Here is a 20,029-nt window from a genome sequence, read left to right as displayed (position 1 = left end):
TGGGAGCATAGAAACCTTTGTATCTGCAGGGGGATAAAAAGGGAGAGTAAAATTTAAGATGATAAATTTCTGAAAACAAAAGGGAGACTCTTTCAAGCAATTCACAGCAGACAGTATATGTGCTTTAGGTCAAGGTCACATTTTGCCATTTATATTGAGTGCCTGCCGGTATGGTGACACATCACACATGGCTGGGCAACAGAATTCGGTTTCCAGGCAGCCATGGTAAGCCAAAGGGTACATGGGTTTGGCTTCTAATGCCTTCATAACATGTGGGAATGTTTTCAAACTGCAGCGTCCTCCTTTTCCATAGCAAGCAATGCTGGTTGGGTTTGCCATTTAAAAGGAGGGGCTGCAGTTTTCGGGTGGATGTGCAGCACACACCTCTCTCTGCATGGTTATTTGGGATGATCTTTTTACCCTTCCCCCCGCTGCATGGCTATAGGATGATCCCTTTTAGCCAAGCACAAACAGCCCAGCATGAGCGGGGTCCTTTTATTGTTCCCTTACAAAAATTCCCCTATTTCAACCAGGTGACCATAAATGATATCACTCTCCTGAGGTAGACACAGAAAGATAAAGACCAGATGTTGCTTGAATACGACCAAAACTCAGGACCAATTGCTGCCATGCTTTGTGCTGCAATGATTCCAGACTACTTGCTACTGGCGTGGTGTGGTAAAGTGTCCTACCATGGAGGACGAAATAAGGCAGCCCTCCCCAGAAACCTTGTACAAAGGCTTTCAGAGTACCTCCAGGAGAGCTTCATGGAGATGTCCCTCGAGGATTCCTGCTCCATCCCCAGACACGTTAACAGACTTTTCCAGTAGCTGTACTGGCAGTGAATGCATCCCAAGGCTTCAGGGCAAATCAGACATTAAACACTATTGCTTTTAAACCCTTCACCGTAATTACAAATGTGCACTTGCCAGAGGTGCCTTCTCTGCCTTCAGGGTTGGGGATCCTGCCTTGGGAGGGAATTGTCTCTAGGGTGATGAAAAGGTCCTGGCTGCCGGGGGCTGCTTTTATATTTTGAATTAAAGTGCAATTAAACTGTTTTCTTTGCCTAGAAGTTCTTGAAGGTCTCTAACTGCTCCAGTAGGTGTCTCTGTTTAGTTGTAAAGTTACTCCTCTACTGTAATGATCAAACCCACAAATTTTTTCAGCTATTCAGAATTTCTTCAACTATTCAGAATTTTATTTCACTCCAAACTAGATATTGCGGCCTGATTCACTCCTTGGGCTGTGACAGGCCATTAACCTTTCCCTCTAGTCCCTTTAAAAGATTTAGAATAGAGGCAGAACTTCATTCTGCTTTCCTCAACTATCAACCTGCCAGCCAAGAGTGACAGTTCAGTGATCCTTCTTTGTTACAGTAAGGGGAAAGAAATGTAAATTAGTATTGGGTCATCAACTTCAAAGGAACTACTCTAGTGTACATCAGGATTTCTGGTCAGCTTCCCATATTAGCTGCTTGCACAATGACACCGCTTAAACCACTGTTTAATAAAATTTGAACGTATTTTACAATAGCTGTAAAATTCTCCTTTATGCCAATGTGTTCTGCATTCCCTGAGTTCTGCTCTACATCATGAGATTGGGCCTCTTGCTGAGAAGGCACAGAAGTGACAGCTTCTGCTGAGAGACCAGGCATATTTGTGGAGGTCTGAAACAGTGACAGGGATATCTCAAAACTGATTTTAATATTAATTTGAACATATATTTATTTTTATGTAATAAATGCTTAATTATCTAATGTATTCATATTGGGTCACTGCAGTTTTCATGAGTATTTGGAATTAACTTATTTTGGGAGGAAAAAGGAATTGTCACAAAAGCCACAAAAAGCTATTTATCCAAGATTTTTTCTCATATGGTCTGCTTCATTTCCAAAGAGAGCACTTCTTTCTCTTTAGAGGTGTGACCGAGTTTTGCAAGGGTGTCTGATATTGGTCTCCCCCTTAAAACTCTTAGGGCAAATATCACTGCCTTCAGTGGAGTGGCATTAGAGATGAATTGGCACAGTAAACTTGTTATATAAATTCATACTAGCTCAGGTTGTAACACGAGTAGATATTATTTAGGGTACTTTTGTTGTTTTTATGTCATATCTAAATGCACCTTTATATTCCAAAGAGTCAAATTCAGATCCACTGTAAGCAGGGCTAACTCCTTTTATCCTATGATTGTAAAACAAATAATCAGAGGCAAGAGAACACAAAATGAAGCTAGCACTCTCTTCTGTATGGTTCCCAACCTCATATAGGGACAGGCTGTGAGCTGTCTTACACAGCCACACAGGGGAATAAGGGGATATAAAGAACTTCCTTATTATCTTTGCTCCAGCTACATAAAATGCAGACAGCAATGCAGGGGGGAGAGCCTAACCTTTTGTAGAAGATGAAGTCCACTGGTGTTCAATCAAATATTTAGTCCCCAGATCTTAATACATCTGTTTTTTAGATAAAGACGCAGTTTATCTGATCTGCGCTCAAAGACCGTCACCACTCTCAGGCTTCAGAAAAGGGAAGATTTTTTTTTCTCTCACTAGATGCAAAATTCTTCTCTGGGGCCTGCCTAGATTCACAAACCTACTTAGGCACCTAACTTCCTTTGAAATCAATGAGAGTTAAGCACCTAAGTTGCTGTATGAATCTGGCCTTTAGATTCACAGGCAACCAGCAAACCATATAGGAAGAGCAAAAGATTTATGTCAAGATCCAAGGCACACTTAAAACCACTCCTGCTCCCACAAAAGGCAATGGGAGTGTTGCCCTTGACCTTAATGGGAGTAAGATCGAGTCCTTGGTTTATGATTATAGACCTACATATATATAACATAAACTAAAACCGAATTCAACTATTTTAATTTTCCTTTATTTTGTGACTGCAGTGTGTTGTGAAATGGACAGTAAATGATGAAGGGAGAGAAATAGCCCAACATGAAGACCCCATATGCATATATACTACATTGGCAGCACAGAGATAACTCTTAGCTCTGAGCGCTTGAAACAAATAAAATAGGTGTTGCTTTGGTGGCAGTATAAAACATTTACTTTCCCCCCTAGAATGAAAATACTGATTCCCTTGTTTTGGCTGTGGTTTTGGTCTGCTGTGAGAAGGATAATTAAGCACTTCCAAAACTGATTAGTAGTGAAAACAAAAATAGCATGAATTTTAGATGAGTGACATGGGAATAGATAATATGTAATATTCTGCCAACATGTAGAAAATGTCTTATTATGAGTCAGGAAAACTTAGTTATTATAATAATACCCAGTGCATTTATTGCTGTTAACTTAACACATTTTCCTTCATGAAGCTAAACTGCCTGTTAAAGTGCACTTTGGAGACTGATGACTAGAATAGATTTTTTAATAGGCAAGGAACAGAGGGTATAGCTTGAGTCACTAGAGTGTCAACACAGAAAAACACAGTTTTTATGAGGGAGAGAAGAGCTGATAAATAAATATTCAACTAACTCTCTCCTTATGTTCCATTCAGAACTGCCCACTTCCATGTTGTCTCCACTCTGCTTCACTTTCTTCTGCCACTCTTTGGTCTTCTAGCCCATTGAGAATGGTTTATTTCAGTGTTTTACTGTGAGTGCAGGTGCTAGCTGTTAGAATTGGAGCAAAAGGCCCAAAGAAAACCGGCAGGCTATAATGTGTTACAATTTAACTGCACAGTACTTAATACTTACCTTATTATTTTGATTAATTGTTTCCATTGCAGTAGTATCCACAGGCCTCTTCTCATGCTAGACAAATATATAATCAAAGACAATCCCTGCCCCAAAGAGCTTACAATGAATGGCCCCTGTCCTGCAAGGTAGTCCATGTGGCTGCATTGTTCTGTCCAAGTAGATAGAGCTCCTTGCATGATTGGTGCCTAATTTAACATCTCACAGCAAACTGTGTTGTAGCTAAAAAGTTACCATAATGCAATGACTGATTTACACAATAAATCTCCATGTTCCCAGTGAGCTAGAATCTTGACATTTGGAACATTTACTCATGGAACTTAAATTTGAATTTTCTGTAATAGGTCAGCAAAAAGTTGTCAGACTAACCATTTAATAAATTATATGAATTTCTTCTGTGAGGTGGCCATGTTGGGTATGTGTACTGCAGATGAAAGAAATTAAGGTCATCTGAGGTCATCAGTTCCATTTATCAGATTTTAGCTAAGAACGTTGTTGAAAGAAAGTGAGTGTGCTGAAGAAGTTGATGCTGATAGACACATTCTCTCAATGGGTGGACTGCTCCCAAATAGTATTTTCATAGTAATGCATTATTTGATGGGATTTGTACTCATTCTGTACATTCCACTCACCTCTTTGAAAATGTACACCTAACATTATTTCATACATCTGGAATACATTTTGTTATTAGGTATTGCAGCAACTCCATGGTTAATGTAAGACAGTTACCATTGTAAACATTATGAGCCTCAATTTTCCTCCTCCCTCAAGTTAAAGGCCATCTTTTCGGCCTGAAATTTCACATATGAAGTCTCTTGACAAAGAACTTCTTTTTGGGAGAAAGTCTGATATGAGTTGGAGAAGTCCTGAGATATGAGAGTTTGAAACAGAGAGATTTTTCATGTTTTAGGAAAGCATTCCAAGGTTTTTTTGGAACAGTATCTGTGATCTCAAAAACTTCTTGAACTAAAAATGCCACATTTCTTTTATTCATTTGTCCACAATAAGGTTTAGTGCACACTATTGTGTATAAGGTTATGTACTTAATTTTGGAGTTATTCACAATGATTATCTGAATCTTTTTGAGACTGCCCCAAGGTTTATGTAGCATTTACAATCAAGGGTCCCAACTAATTTATTTGCGGCTCTGCACCTCTGATTGGATGGTGGCTTTGCCCACTTGAAGGTATGTAGATTTTTAAATTCCATAAACCAAATGTATCTTATTAAGGCGATAAAAAATGATACAGATACAGCCTGTAAAGCAAGTAAACTCTTTTAGCCAAGAGATCTGGTTCAAGGAATTTAGAAGTTTAACAGAAACAACTGATGTAGTTTCTACCCTCTATAAAATTATTTGTTTTGGTTCCAGGAGATTAGGATTTTCAGGGAGTGTTTCTTCAGATGTGTTTGTACAGATCCGTTCACAATGGGACCCTGATTTGGATTGGGGCTTTGAGTATTCCTGCAATAATAATAAAATAATAATAATAAGTAACGATTAATAATTAATAACAATGATAAATTAATAATTACAGTTTCTACAGAGTCCTAGTAAAGCACCATGGTACTGGATGGCATTATATAAACTACTGATTATTAATAAAATAATAATAATTAATAAGCACACAGCCCTTAGAAAGAATGTGAAAGAACAGGTGGAGAACCTGTGATATGTGTTTCCTTGAACTCTGGGATTAAGTGATTGCCATTAACTCCATACACAGCAGCTGTTGGCTGGGAGGCCCTCAGGACAGCTATGAAGAAAGAGAATGAATTCCTTTGCAGTGCAATTGTTTATATTAACATTCTATCGTTTTAAAACTGTTTATACATAACTTCTTTAATTTGCTTGATTTATTTTTCCAGAGGGTGATTGTTTTAGTGGCACTGATGTGTATTCTATTGATATTTAATTGTGTATAAACTACATTCATATAAATGAGAGTAGTCTAAGGATGGAGGCCTTTTAACTCTATATGAAACACGCAAGTAGCCCTATATTTTTGACCAGGAGCAAAATCTGTTAATTTAAAAAGAAACCATCACACTGGAGTTCATTTTAAAAGAAAGCACTTACAAGGTGTAAATCCTGTTGCTTCTTCCTCTGCAATATCTGTAAAATCCCCAATTTCTCTTCCATCCCTCCTGCTGAAATCCTCATGCATTCTTTGGTTCTCTCTCCTCTCAACTCCTGTAACTTCTTCCTGTCTGGTCTACCCAGTTCTTTCCCCTCCATTCTAATTTCAATGCTACTGCCAAGAGCAAATTTCAATCTTTCTGCCCTACCGATCTTCCTTCATTTCTTATTCCCTATTTCCATTCCTAAAATCTCTGTTCTGGGATACTCAGTCAGCACCAGATTTAAGCCTTCTTTTTGTACCCAGTTTGTAGGATCTGCACCACTACATCTCTGTTCCCGTCTGTTACTGGCCACCCCAGCTCACTCCCTATGCTCTCTTTATGTCTTTTGGGGTCTGATCCTGCTCCATAGAAATCAATGGGAGTTTTTGCCATTAACTGAAATGGAAATAGGAGTAGAAGGCCCTTTATCTCCCTCACCCATTCCTGAATTTGTGCCTTCTTTTATGCCATGTCTTATGGTTGAAAGAGTCATCTTATTCACCTTCCCAGTCTCCTTTCTTAAAAAGTTCTGGAGACCTTCATGAAACATTTGTGATACAGAGATGAGCCCTGCTGTGCGTTTGTTCTATATTTTATTTTCCTCTCTTTACACCTGTGCTTTTTTGTAATTTATTTGGAGCAGGGAGCCCTGTTTGAATAGCACTGTGTTAGCAAATATCTTCAACAACAGCAAAGGGGAGACAGAAAACTACCAACTGCAAAATCGACATAATGCATTGTAACAACCGTATACAAAAGCAGTGTAATGCAATGACCATATACAAAAGCAATACACGCTCTCCCCCTTGTTATTGCTGAAGATATTTGTGCCTGAGTAATAGCCCATTCCTGCAAGGTGCTGAGCATCAGATGTGTGGGGCTGAGCCTCCTAACTCCTACTGGCTTCAATTTGGAGCTGAGGGGACTCAGCCCTTCCCAAGAGGAGCTAGTATCTTGCAGAATCGGGTCCTAGGATTCTTCCTCTCACAGCTCCTCTTTCAGCTGAACGCTGCAATTAATTTATAATTCAACAACGTGGATTGTACTGTGTTACTGGGCGTTGTGGAATGATTACAATGTAACAAGTTATGACTTTACTTAAGGATGATGAAGATGGAGTGGCTGTAAAGAAAAAAGACCTATTTAAACAGGCATATATATTTAAAAATGAATCCACATGGGGTTCAGTTTTCATTTCTGTTCCCCACACATGCATCCTGGTGCATTTTAAAAAATCTGCTCGTGTGCATCCAAAGCTAGGAATTGTAATGGTTAGATTAAAAGATTCATGCCATATTTTAAAAAAAGGATGTGGTCTCAATTTAGAAAATGTGTCTGTAGGTTTTGTTCTTTTTTAAATTTTTGTTTACAAGTAGGGTTGGGACACAGGAGATTTGTCTTATTTTGTGGCTGCTGCATTGTTAATTAGTGGGGGTAATTTGTGTCTGCAACGAAGGCTATAGATTTTTTTTTAAACATGGTCTCTGCATGCAAAGTTTGCCTGGTTATTACTGCTAGTTGGCAGGGCTGATTGCCTGGAATTAATATTGTTGCCTGGTGCCATGTTTGCCTTCGTGCATGTCAGTTCCTTTCCACAGTTTCTGGAGCGTGCTCTCAGGTCTAAGCATCCAGGAGGTGTTAGCAAACCCTGGACTGATTTTTATACCAGTTTCTGTTTACAGAATGGAGAGGGCTTCAGGTATCCTTCTAAGTACATCACTGATCCTACTAGCAATTAAACATCATCCTTCCATGAGACAAGCTGCAGGAAAACATACCGCCACAGCTTTTCTTTTCCTTATTTGTTATTTAGGTGCTGCTTTTTAATGGGTAACCATTAATGGGCTTGGAGGATTTTTTCCTGTCCAATCCTGTGCTGAAAGGTGCATCCTGACACATCCCCCACCTTGCCTGCCTGGTGGAGAGGGTAGGGAAGAGGCACACCTCAGCAGCCACCCATCTCTCCACATATCTCGCAATGCTAGTTGAGAATTCCCTGCACCTTTTCACCATTTACACACTATGAAAATCTCCTTGCCTCTTCCAGGCTCTGGAATCATAGAATCATAGAATATCAGGGTTGGAAGGGACCCCAGAAGGTCATCTAGTCCAACCCCCTGCTCAAAGCAGGACCAAGTCCCAGTTAAATCATCCTAGCCAGGGCTTTGTCAAGCCTGACCTTAAAAACCTCTAAGGAAGGAGATTCTACCACCTCCCTAGGTAACGCATTCCAGTGTTTCACCACCCTCTTAGTGAAAAAGTTTTTCCTAATATCCAATCTAAACCTCCCCCATTGCAACTTGAGACCATTACTCCTCGTTCTGTCATCTGCTACCATTGAGAACAGTCTAGAGCCATCCTCTTTGAAACCCCCTTTCAGGTAGTTGAAAGCAGCTATCAAATCCCCCCTCATTCTTCTCTTCTGCAGACTAAACAATCCCAGCTCCCTCAGCCTCTCCTCATAAGTCATGTGCTCTAGACCCCTAATCATTTTTGTTGCCCTTCGCTGTACTCTTTCCAATTTATCCACATCCTTCTTGTAGTGTGGGGCCCAAAACTGGACACAGTACTCCAGATGAGGCCTCACCAGTGTCGAATAGAGGGGAACGATCACGTCCCTCGATCTGCTCGCTATGCCCCTACTTATACATCCCAAAATGCCATTGGCCTTCTTGGCAACAAGGGCACACTGCTGACTCATATCCAGCTTCTCGTCCACTGTCACCCCTAGGTCCTTTTCCGCAGAACTGCTGCCGAGCCATTCGGTCCCTAGTCTGTAGCGGTGCATTGGATTCTTCCATCCTAAGTGCAGGACCCTGCACTTATCCTTATTGAACCTCATTAGATTTCTTTTGGCCCAATCTTCCAATTTGTCTAGGTCCTTCTGTATCCTATCCCTCCCCTCCAGCGTATCTACCACTCCTCCCAGTTTAGTATCATCCGCAAATTTGCTGAGAGTGCAATCCACACCATCCTCCAGATCATTTATGAAGATATTGAACAAAACGGGCCCCAGGACCGACCCCTGGGGCACTCCACTTGACACCGACTGCCAACTAGACATGGAGCCATTGATCACTACCCGTTGAGCCCGACAATCTAGCCAGCTTTCTACCCACCTTATAGTGCATTCATCCAGCCCATACTTCCTTAACTTGCTGACAAGAATGCTGTGGGAGACCGTGTCAAAAGCTTTGCTAAAGTCAAGAAACAATACATCCACTGCTTTCCCTTCATCCACAGAACCAGTAATCTCATCATAAAAGGCGATTAGATTAGTCAGGCATGACCTTCCCTTGGTGAATCCATGCTGACTGTTCCTGATCACTTTCCTCTCCTCTAAGTGTTTCAGGATTGATTCTTTGAGTACCTGCTCCATGATTTTTCCAGGGACTGAGGTGAGGCTGACCGGCCTGTAGTTCCCAGGATCCTCCTTCTTCCCTTTTTTAAAGATGGGCACTACATTACCCTTTTTCCAGTCATCCGGGACTTCCCCCGTTCGCCACGAGTTTTCAAAGATAATGGCCAAGGGCTCTGCAATCACAGCCGCCAATTCCCTCAGCACTCTCGGATGCAATTCGTCCGGCCCCATGGACTTGTGCACGTCCAGCTTTTCTAAATAGTCCCTAACCACCTCTATCTCTACAGAGGGCTGGCCATCTCTTCCCCATTTTGTGATGCCCAGCACAGCAGTCTGGGAGCTGACCTTGTTAGTGAAAACAGAGGCAAAAAAAGCATTGAGTACATTAGCTTTTTCCACATCCTCTGTCACTAGCTTGCCTCCCTCATTCAGTAAGGGGCCCACACTTTCCTTGGCTTTCTTCTTGTTGCCAACATACCTGAAGAAACCCTTCTTGTTACTCTTGACATCTCTTGCTAGCTGCAGCTCCAGGTGCGATTTGGCCCTCCTGATTTCTTTCCTACATGCCCGAGCAATATTTTTATACTCTTCCCTGGTCATATGTCCAACCTTCCACTTCTTGTAAGCTTCTTTTTTATGTTTAAGATCCGCTAGGATTTCACCATTAAGCCAAGCTGGTCGCCTGCCATATTTACTATTCTTTCGACTCATCGGGATGGTTTGTCCCTGTAACCTCAACAGGGATTCCTTGAAATACAGCCAGCTCTCCTGGACTCCCTTCCCTTTCATGTTAGTCCCCCAGGGGATCCTGGCCATCTGTTCCCTGAGGGAGTCAAAGTCTGCTTTCCTGAAGTCCAGGGTCCGTATCCTGCTGCTTACCTTTCTTCCCTGCGTCAGGATCCTGAACTCAACCAACTCATGGTCACTGCCTCCCAGATTCCCATCCACTTTTGCTTCCCCCACTAATTCTACCCGGTTTGTGAGCAGCAGGTCAAGAAAAGCGCTCCCCCTAGTTGGCTCCCCTAGCACTTGCACCAGGAAATTGTCCCCTACGCTTTCCAAAAACTTCCTGGATTGTCTATGCACCGCTGTATTGCTCTCCCAGCAGATATCAGGAAAATTAAAGTCACCCATGAGAATCAGGGCATGCGATCTAGTAGCTTCCGTGAGTTGCCGGAAGAAAGCCTCATCCACCTCATCCCCCTGGTCCGGTGGTCTATAGCAGACTCCCACCATGACATCACTCTTGTTGCACACACTTCTAAACTTAATCCAGAGACACTCAGGTTTTTCCACAGTTTCGTACCGGAGCTCTGAGCAGTCATACTGCTCCCTTACATACAGTGCTACTCCCCCACCTTTTCTGCCCTGCCTGTCCTTCCTGAACAGTTTATAACCATCCATGACTGTACTCCAGTCATGTGAGTTATCCCACCAAGTCTCTGTTATTCCAATCACGTCATAATTCCTTGACATCACCAGGACCTCCAGTTCTCCCTGCTTGTTTCCAAGGCTTTGTGCATTTGTATATAAGCACTTGAGATAACCTGTTGATCGCCCCTCATTCCCAGTATGAGGCAGGAGCCCTCCCCTCACAGACATTCCTGCCTGTGCTTCCTCCCGGTATCCCGCTTTCCCACTTACCTCAGGGCTTTGGTCTCCTTCCCCCGGTGAACCTAGTTTAAAGCCCTCCTCACTAGGTTAGCCAGCCTGCTGGCAAAGATGTTCTTCCCTCTCTTCGTAAGATGGAGCCCGTCTCTGCCCAGCACTCCTCCTTCATGGAACACCATCCCATGGTCAAAGAATCCAAAGCCTTCTCTCCGACACCACCTGCGTAGCCATTCGTTGACCTCCACGATTCGACGGTCCCTACCCAGGCCTTTTCCTTCCACAGGGAGGATGGACGAGAACACCACTTGCGCCTCCAACTCCTTTATCCTTCTTCCCAGAGCCACGTAGTCCGCAGTGATCCGCTCAAGGTCATTCTTGGCAGTATCGTTGGTGCCCACGTGGAGAAGCAGGAAGGGGTAGCGATCCGAGGGCTTGATGAGTCTCGGCAGTCTCTCCGTCACATCACGAATCTTAGCCCCTGGCAAGCAGCAGACTTCTCGGTTTTCCCGGTCAGGGCGGCAGATAGATGACTCAGTCCCCCGGAGGAGAGAGTCCCCGACCACCACCACCCGCCTTCTCCTCTTGGGAGTGGTGGTCGTGGAACCCCCAACCTCAGGACATCGCATCTCATGCCTCCCAACCAGCGGAATCTCCTTCTGCTTTCTCCCCCCAGACATATCATCTGGTCCACTCTCCGCATTGGTACCTGTGGAGAGAACATGAAAGCGGTTAGTTACCTGTGTCTGTGTTACTGGAACCCGGACATTCCGCTTACCTCTTCTGGAGGTCACATGTTGCCAAGCTTCTTCACTGGCCTCTTGGCTCCTCTGTGCAACCTGCTCTATATCTTTAGAGCTTTGTGCCCCTAGAAGGCTATCCTGAGTTTGGTCCAGAAAATCCTCAGTCTCTCGTATACAACGCAGGGTCGTTACCTGTTGCTCCAGACCTTCAATCTTCTCTTCCAATATGGAGACCAGCTTGCACTGGAGTGCTGAGTGCCACACTACCTGGCCAGTGAGAGCCAGTGAGCTGGCTGGTGTAGTGTTAAAAGCCCACTACTGACACATTTTGCTACAAAACCTGCATTACAATGCAATCCCACCAGTTGGAGCTTGTTTCTCAGGCCCAGAACTGGTACTCCACCATCTGCAGCTGCTCCATGAATGCCAACAATTTTGAATTGGTTGTCACTATGTCCCACAGCAATCTGTTCTGCATGGAATCATCACTTCTATTCTTGCAGCTCTGCAAATACAGCAGGATTGTGTACCCTGGACTTGCAATGCTAGTCATGACAATAGTGCAGAGCCATGCAGACTCCATGCTTCTGTCAGAGATGAGGAGGGCCATGCGAGTTTGTGGGATTTAGGAAAAAAAGTGCAAAAATTATGCATAATTTTACATATGAGATACGTATAAAATTAGGGGATGGTGAACACTGCAGTATGTGAAGTTGATCTCTGTGTGCCCCATTTTAACCCCAACAAACTTCCAAAAATACAGTATCGTGGACGGTGGCGAGTTGCACGGTGGGATACCTATCCATGGTGCACCACACTCTGGATCGATACAAGCATTTCTGGTGAGTACGCTCAGCAGCGACACAAGGAGTCAAGTAGGCATGAGCACATGACATACTAACTGTGGCAATTCCGTGGTGACATAACTTGATTTAACATAAGTTTGAAGTGTAGATATGGCCTTAGGTATATGAAATGTGTAGGAGAGGTAATAGAAAAAGTATGAGAATAGGCCAAGATTCATTCAGGTGTTTAGGCTCCTGCTTTTGTGGAACCGGGCCTACTGCATCCTAAAGGCTCACGAACAAAGAGGAACATAAGAAGAACCCAATATTATTTCTTTCTTTTTTTTAAATTTCATGACTTGAGGGTGTATAACTCATGATTCTGGAATTCTTGTGGTTGTGAAGCTATCTTGGGATTGTAAATGTGTGTTCATTATGTTGTGAAGGCCAAAACAATAACTGAGTTCAAAAAAGAATTAGATAAATTCATGGAGGATAGGTCCATCAATGGCTATTAGCCAAGATGATCAGGGATGCAACCCTTGCTCTGGATGTTCCTAAACCTCTGACTGGCTGGGAGTGGACAACAGGGGATGGATCACTTGAAGACTGGCTGCTCTGTTCATTCCCGCTGAAGCACCTGGCATTAGTCTGACCCACTATGGCTATTCTTAAGTTCAGCAAAAATTACAGAAGATTTTTGCCCTTGAGAAGGATGTAATATGAGATAGCACAGTGCCCTTATTGAATATTGAGAATCAGGTTCTATGCACAAGCAATGACATGTGGAAAAGCACTAAGGGCTGGATTGAGAGGCAAAATAATAGTTGCAAAAGGCAATCCCCATTGGTGGATCAAATGCAAAAGAAGTTTTGACACCAGGCTAGGAAATCAGTCAGACTGGAAGTCACATGAGCCAACAGAATAAACTTGTCCTATAAAAATAAGAAGAAAAAGTTAGAATTAAAAATTCCAAATTAAACATCACAGTAAAAAACATAGCAAGTGCTATATTAGAAAGACAATGCCATTGCTAAAACTACTAGCAACTATTTACTTATAAATATTTGATGAGTGTTTGCTATTAAAATAAAAATTAAAGGGCACAACGACATGCATCTGCACAATGATAACAAAGGTTCAGGATCAAGTAATAAGAGTAATAAAAACAACATTTTAAAAGGAGCAAAACTGTCTAGAGGGGTTACCTTTAAGGAAGGGAGTGCAACTCAGGGACCCACAGCAGCAGATCAGGCAAATTATGAGGCTTTGTGTAGACGTACAGTCTCAGCAGGGATTCTTTTAAACAGCCGGAATGTGTGACCCCTATGTCTTGAGGGTGAATCTGTAAAATATTTCACTGGCTCCGGTCGCCTGTAGCCCCTCGGCACGTTATAAGGGATACAGAGGAGCTGCCAGGCCTAGGGCATGCTGAGATGCCTGGGCCTTTACAAACCCAGCCCTGGGAAGCCCATGCTCAGAGGTACCCTCCAGTCAGAGGGGAAATAAAAAAGCCCCTCTGTCCCCACCTTTTTTTTTTTTTTTTTTGAAAGCACAGCAGGTGGCTCATCCGAGCACGGGGTAACTGGTACCCCCACCCTGTGCCCCCGGGGTTTGCCCTTAGCTCCTTCCCACCATCCCTGATTTTGCCCTTCAGCGGCTTGACCCCCGCCAGTGAATTTCCGCCCCCTGCCCATCCCCCCTCCGATTTGCCGCCTTTGAACCCCTCTAAAGCAGCAGCCCTGTTAGTCTGTATGTGCGAAAAGAACAGGCGGACTTGTGGCCCCTTGGGGACTAACACATGTCTTTGAGCCTAAGCTTTCGTGGGCTACGGCTCCCTTCATCGGATGCATCAAATACATCCGTTAGTCTCTCGGGTGCCACAAGTCCGCCTCTTCTTTTTTCTGAAGCAGCAGCCCCTGAGCCCAAGGAAGGGCAGAGTGAGGGCAGCGGCTTCAGCCGCTGTTACTGAGCATGCCCGCTACACCCTCCCCGGCACAGGCGGACCGGGAGCGGCTTCTGACGCGACCCCGGCAGGCGGGGCGCAGCGGCCCCTCCCCCCCCCCCGGGGGCCGGGCCGCCTGCCCCAGCTCCGGCTGCTCCGCCAGCGCACACCCAGCACGAGGCGCCCGCGTCCCCGCCGCTCTGCTCAGGATGGTCATCCGGGTCTACATCGCCTCCTCCTCCGGCTCCACGGCGGTAAGGAGCAGCCCGCGCCGCGCCGCGCCGCGCCGGCCCCGGGCGTCGGAGGAGCCGGGGCGAAGTTGGCAGCGTTCCTCCAGCAAAATCCCTCCTCGCGCCCGCTCTGCAGGGGCGGCGAGCTGGGGCACTGCGGGGACGGTTTCAGCTGGTGGTGTTCGTGCCTGTGGGTGTGAGGGACCTGGGTTGAGCCCGGATTGTATATCTGCCCGCAGGCGGGGGGAGGCGAAGAGAGGGTTATACATCTGGCTGGGGGGGGGGTTATTACACATCAGGACATCAGGGTGCTGGAGCAATTTGTATGGGGGGGGGGCTGAGAGTCCTTGCACCAAACTGTAAAGCCTATATATGGTGGAAACCCCTTTAAGGCGGGGGGGGGGGGGGGCAGCAGCATCTATGTAGGCTGGGGGGAAGAAGAGAGGGTTACACATCTGGCTGGGGGAAGAGGAGAGGGTTACACATCTGGCTGGGGGGGGGAGGAGGAGGGGAGAGGGTTCTGTTTTGAGAGTGGGGGCCAAAGCATGAGAAACCCACAGCAAAACTCCAGTTGGCTTAAATGGGACTAGGGATTGATCTATGTATGTCCAACTTCTGCTGCGAAGGTGGCCCTGTGTCTTTGTAATGCCTGAGTTCTTTTCTCTCTGGTTGCTTGCGCTGGGTTTTTTCCTCTTCTAGAGAGATCCTGTTCTTGCAGTCCAAATGCGTCAGTGAATGAGGAAACACAATTGTACAAGTGGCTTGTGTGTGTGTGTGTGTGTGAGAGAGAGAGAGATGAAAGTGCTCTGGATATTTTAATGCATACTAAAAACCACTTCAAGTTGCTCATCTGGAAACATGATAAAGAGGGTGAAACCTGAATGGTGACAATGATAAATGTGCAAAATGTATGTTGCCTTCCCTGAGAGGCAGTGTTGGGAAAGCTGAGGTCTGATACAGGTAAATACCTACTTCCTGGTTTCTTTCTCTACCCTCCTATCCATCCATGTTTGCTTCCTCACCCATCTCACTGGACCTTTCCTCACAAGCCCCCGGCCAGTGACAGCACATCTCCAGTTTAATACCTGAAGAAAGGTCATGAGTGAGGTTGAAATCTTTTTTTTTTTTTTCCTGCAAGTGCTGTTACTTCCTAAAACTAAATTCTTTCCACCTAAAAGAGATGTAATTTTTTCTTGTTTATGGAGAGAGAATCTAAAAAGTTAGTGGGTTTTTTACTTGTCCATTAAAGAGATAAAATTATACATATTTAGCAATATTTCCCTCTTTTTTTTTTTTTTTTTCCTTCTCAATCTCCCTAGGAAATTCAAATATCTACTGCTTAGTCCAGCAGCAGTTTCGCATTGTTGAAATTCCTGTAATATAATCATAGTGGAGCTTCTAAGTCCTTTTAAGCATTAAAATAAACTCTGTATGAGACTTGAGGAGAGAGAGGGGGATCAGACAGTTGGATTGTGTTTTTATTCTTGCCATGAAATGGAATATGCCTTTCCCCTTTTCTGCCACATTCCAAGCTTATCCCTCAGGACAAGCCTAATTATTTATAAGTGGGTAAACTATGCCTGCGGGCAGGTCCCCTTCCAGGCAGGAGTCACCTCACTCACCTCTCTGGAGTATGGAATGCTTGATTAATAATTAAAGAGAAATTTGCAGACTGTTCCCACCCCAGGTCTTATTCTAAATGCAGTCTGTGCTTGAAGGTGTCCTGTGTTTACTGTTGCTGGTCACTGAAAAGAAAGCATTATTTCCTTTGCGATTTAGGAGTTTGCTATGTGACTTTTAATCTGACCTTCCACCACTCACTCCCAAATACTCTTCTTAAATAATTTCTGTGGAATAGCAGCACATTTTCACAGGCAGCCTCCTGCTGCTGGAATGTTCAGGCAAACCACAATGTTTATTCCTAAAGCTAGGGACAGTTGATCATGTCAGTGTTCTGTTTCAATTACTTTATTTCTGCTATGCCAAGTGATTAATGATGATGCTGGAAATATGTCTGGCTGCTGCTGTAGTGGTTTGAGTTTATTACTGTACTACTATGGAAATACTGAATTTTGAATCGTACACACTGAAACTTGTCCTGTGATCAATGGCAAACAAAGTTTAGAAATAAATGCACAAAACTTTTTGTGCTTAGGGATGGGTAGTTATTGGTTCAAATCTTCCTGAAGCTGGTAGTAACTAAAAGATGTGGACATGTGACTCTGTTAAAGATGGTCTGTCTCAGTCCAGATCATAGTGGACTTCTCAAAAATCAACAACATACTTTGGCCTGATCTACACTTGAAGGTTTTGCCAGTATAGCTATACCAGTAGACTGTGTTCCTGTGGATGTAGTTTATATAAGCAAACCTGTGCTTTTGCTGGTATGGCTTATTCCAGCTCCCTCCCTGTCCCACCCAGCGCAGCTAAAGCACAGTTGTACTGGTGTAATTGCATCTACACAAGGGGCCTTAGTGACTTTTGGAGTCTGATAATTGAAGTCAACAAGCCTTTTGACTAAACTAAACTAAACTAATCTTTTCTTGTCACTGTTGGGCAGTGTAGTTTGGTTTGCAGTGTTGTAAAGCTAGATGGAAATCATTTTCAGATGAGGACTGTGCAAAATATACAGTATGAGGGGAAATAAAACATTCCTGTTCCACTAAATTTTGCCTCTCCAGTTCCATGCGTTATATACAAATACTAGAAATCTAATTCAAATATGAAATTGCAGAACTACAAACTGTACTGTGTAACCTATCACTGAAATCTGTCTCTGTACCAGATGACTGGAACGCAGCTAATGTAATGACAATTTTTAAAAAGAGCTTCAGAGGAGATCCTAGTAATTACAGGCCAAAGAGCCTAACTTCAGAACTGGGCAATTTGGCCGAAACTACAGTAAAGAACAGAATTATCAGACAAGTAGATAAACAGGATTTTTTAGGGGAAGAGTCAGCTCAGCTTTTATAAAGGGAGGTCATGCCTCACCAACCTATTAGAATTCTTTGAGGGGGTCAGCAAGCATGTGGATAAGGTGTTCCAGTGGATATAGTGAACTTGGATTTTCAGAAAGCCTTTGACTAGGTATCTCACCAAAGGGTCTTAAGGAAACTAAGTAGCTATGGTATAAGAGGGAAGATCCTTTCATGGATCAGTTCTAAATTGGCTATTACCATGGGAAGTGTTATGAACTTCAAAGGACTGTACTGAACAATGTGGCATGCAAGAATGGACTTTTGGAACAAACAGAATCAAGTGATTTGCTTGGGACTCTCTAGAGGATGGTGAATGTAAATTTCTCCTTACCCCCAATTATGCAAAAATCCAGCCTTTTGAAGCTATGTCCTGATTACCTGTTCCAGAGTCTGAAGATCAAAGGCCTGAGCCATATAAATGAAAGACTTGTCTGTGCATGGGTTTGCTTGTTCTGGGCTAAGACTGTTAGGAACTTGTAACCACAGAAAAACCTCTTTGTGGAGTTTGAAGGACTGACTACTGGAGTTAGGGGGTATCTCTGGTAAACTTATTAGCGTGTGTAGGTTCTTTTATTGTTTTTAACATGTTTTCTCTAATGCTTTCACCTTAAAGTAATTATACACATGTGTTCTTATAATTGCTGGCAGTTGCATTGTTCATAGCCTTCAAAGAGAAAGCAAAATGCAGACACTGGCTGTCTAAGTAGTCTGGCTTGCTGAAAGTATCACACTATAGGCAGGGAACTTTGCAGCCTGGAAAAACTTCAGTCAGAAGCGAGAGAAACATGGTCTCCTCCCAGAAGAGATGATGGCTGAGGAACCGTGACTTGAGTGTTCTTGGTGGATCACGGAGGTTTTATACAGGTGCAATTTCTCTGAATGGAGACAATGTTGTTCTCTTGTGGAAGGAAATTCTGTAGGTGTGAGCCAGCCAAACAGAAAACCGGTGTCCCTACTTCTGAGAGTCCAGACTGTGTTTTTGACAATTGCATGGTTCCTGATAACAAAAGCCTTGTCTTCACTAGTGAATTACACTGTTGCAACTTGCACTTGAGTATCTGAATCAGTGCAAGTTGAAAGGGTGCAGCGTGTTGGTGTTATCTTATTTTGGGTGCAGAGAGGGCACTAAGTCCTCCCAGAACACTGAATGCCAGCATTGCAGGGCATGTGGATTCATTGTCTCTATCCTAAATGCCCAGCAGAGCTCTCTCAAGCCAGGCATTATGCAGCACCAGAGGCAGGTTAAGATTTATTGGGGCCCTGGGCACCAAGTAGGGTTGCCAACTTTCTAATCACAGAAAACCAAACATCCTTGCCCTGCCCTGAGTCCTGCTCCTTCCCTGAGATCCTGCCCCTTCTACAAGACCCTGCTCACTCCATCCGCTTCCCCCCCCGTCACTCGCTCTCCCCCACCTTCACTCACTCGCTCATTTTCACTGGGTTGGGGCAGGGGGTGGGGCGTGGGCTCCAGGATGGGACCAGAAATGAGGGTCTCAGGGTGCAAGAGGGGCTGGGACCAAGTTTGGAGTGTGGGACAGGGGCTGGGGTGTGGGAGGGAGGGAGTTCAGGCTCTGAGCTGGGGGTGCAGGCTCTGCGGTGGGGCCAGAAGTGAGGGGGGCTCAGGGTTGGAGCATGGGGGGGTAAGGAGTGCAGGCTCTAGGCAGCGCTTACCTCAGGCGGCTCGTGGGAAGCGACCAGCATATCCCTCCGGCTTCTAGGAGCCTGGTAGGGATCCTGCCAGCCCTGCTGCGCCACCAACCAGATGTTCAACTGCCGACTAGAGCCGCCAGGGTAAAAACCGGACGCTGGCAACCCTAGCATCAAGAACATTCGGGTCCCCCATATCCCACTCGCCACAGGGCCCCACCCCTTCCTCTGCCCCAGTCTAGAAGCCAGATCTGGGCCATGGTAAGAGCTGCCCAGGATCCCTGGGCCGCTATGGGGCAGGGGACATGTGGTGGCTCTTGTGTTAATTTGCCACTGTGTAGCGCACATTTCCACCTCTTCACATCTTTTTGTTTGTTCCGATGGATGCTAGGAATGGTTCTTTTGCAGGATGATGTGCACATGTGCCATGAGGTGCAAGGGATGTGCCATTATACCCTCATGCTACCAGTGCTGATGCCATAGTGGAGAATGACAAGCCTTCGCCTGAGCCAGTGCCATATAGGCTGTGTGCTGACATATCTGGCTATTAGGAAGAGCCCGTCACCATTTTGGGGGTGGATCTCAAGGAGGTGAGGACCTAGATTTCATTATTTTCATTTATATATTCAGTGTTTTATTAAAAACAGTGTGTTTTTGTTTTATTTTGCTGCTCTTTTTGGTTTGGAGTGGAACTGATTCTTTCTTCCTTTCCCCTTTAGGAGCCAGATGTAGGATTTAGTCCTGGTCTGAAGAGAGGACATCTCTAGTGAGTAATCCCATCTCTCTTCCCCCCCCCATAATGTAGTGGAGTTCACAGGGGAATGTATTGCTTCTTGGTGATGGCTGGAAGAAGGGAACAGCAGCAAGTGGGTTCTGGAACAACAAAGGATGGTAAGTGGATTTAC

General features: G+C 44.4%; 1 protein-coding gene across 1 annotated transcript in view; it reads left to right on the top strand.

The window, feature by feature from the left end:
* The first annotated feature begins 14,255 nt into the window (after positions 1 to 14,255).
* Positions 14,256 to 20,029, top strand: part of SH3BGRL (SH3 domain binding glutamate rich protein like) — a 58,426-nt gene continuing 52,652 nt past the window's right edge. The window contains exon 1 of the mRNA XM_038416210.2: positions 14,256 to 14,523. Coding sequence (XP_038272138.2) covers positions 14,299 to 14,523 — 225 coding nt within the window. The 5' untranslated portion in view covers positions 14,256 to 14,298. The remainder of the gene's footprint in view (positions 14,524 to 20,029) is intronic.

Source organism: Dermochelys coriacea, chromosome 9 (assembly GCF_009764565.3).
Source record: "Dermochelys coriacea isolate rDerCor1 chromosome 9, rDerCor1.pri.v4, whole genome shotgun sequence".
Lineage (NCBI taxonomy): Eukaryota > Metazoa > Chordata > Testudines > Dermochelyidae > Dermochelys > Dermochelys coriacea.
This window is presented reverse-complemented; position numbering and strand designations above follow the sequence as displayed.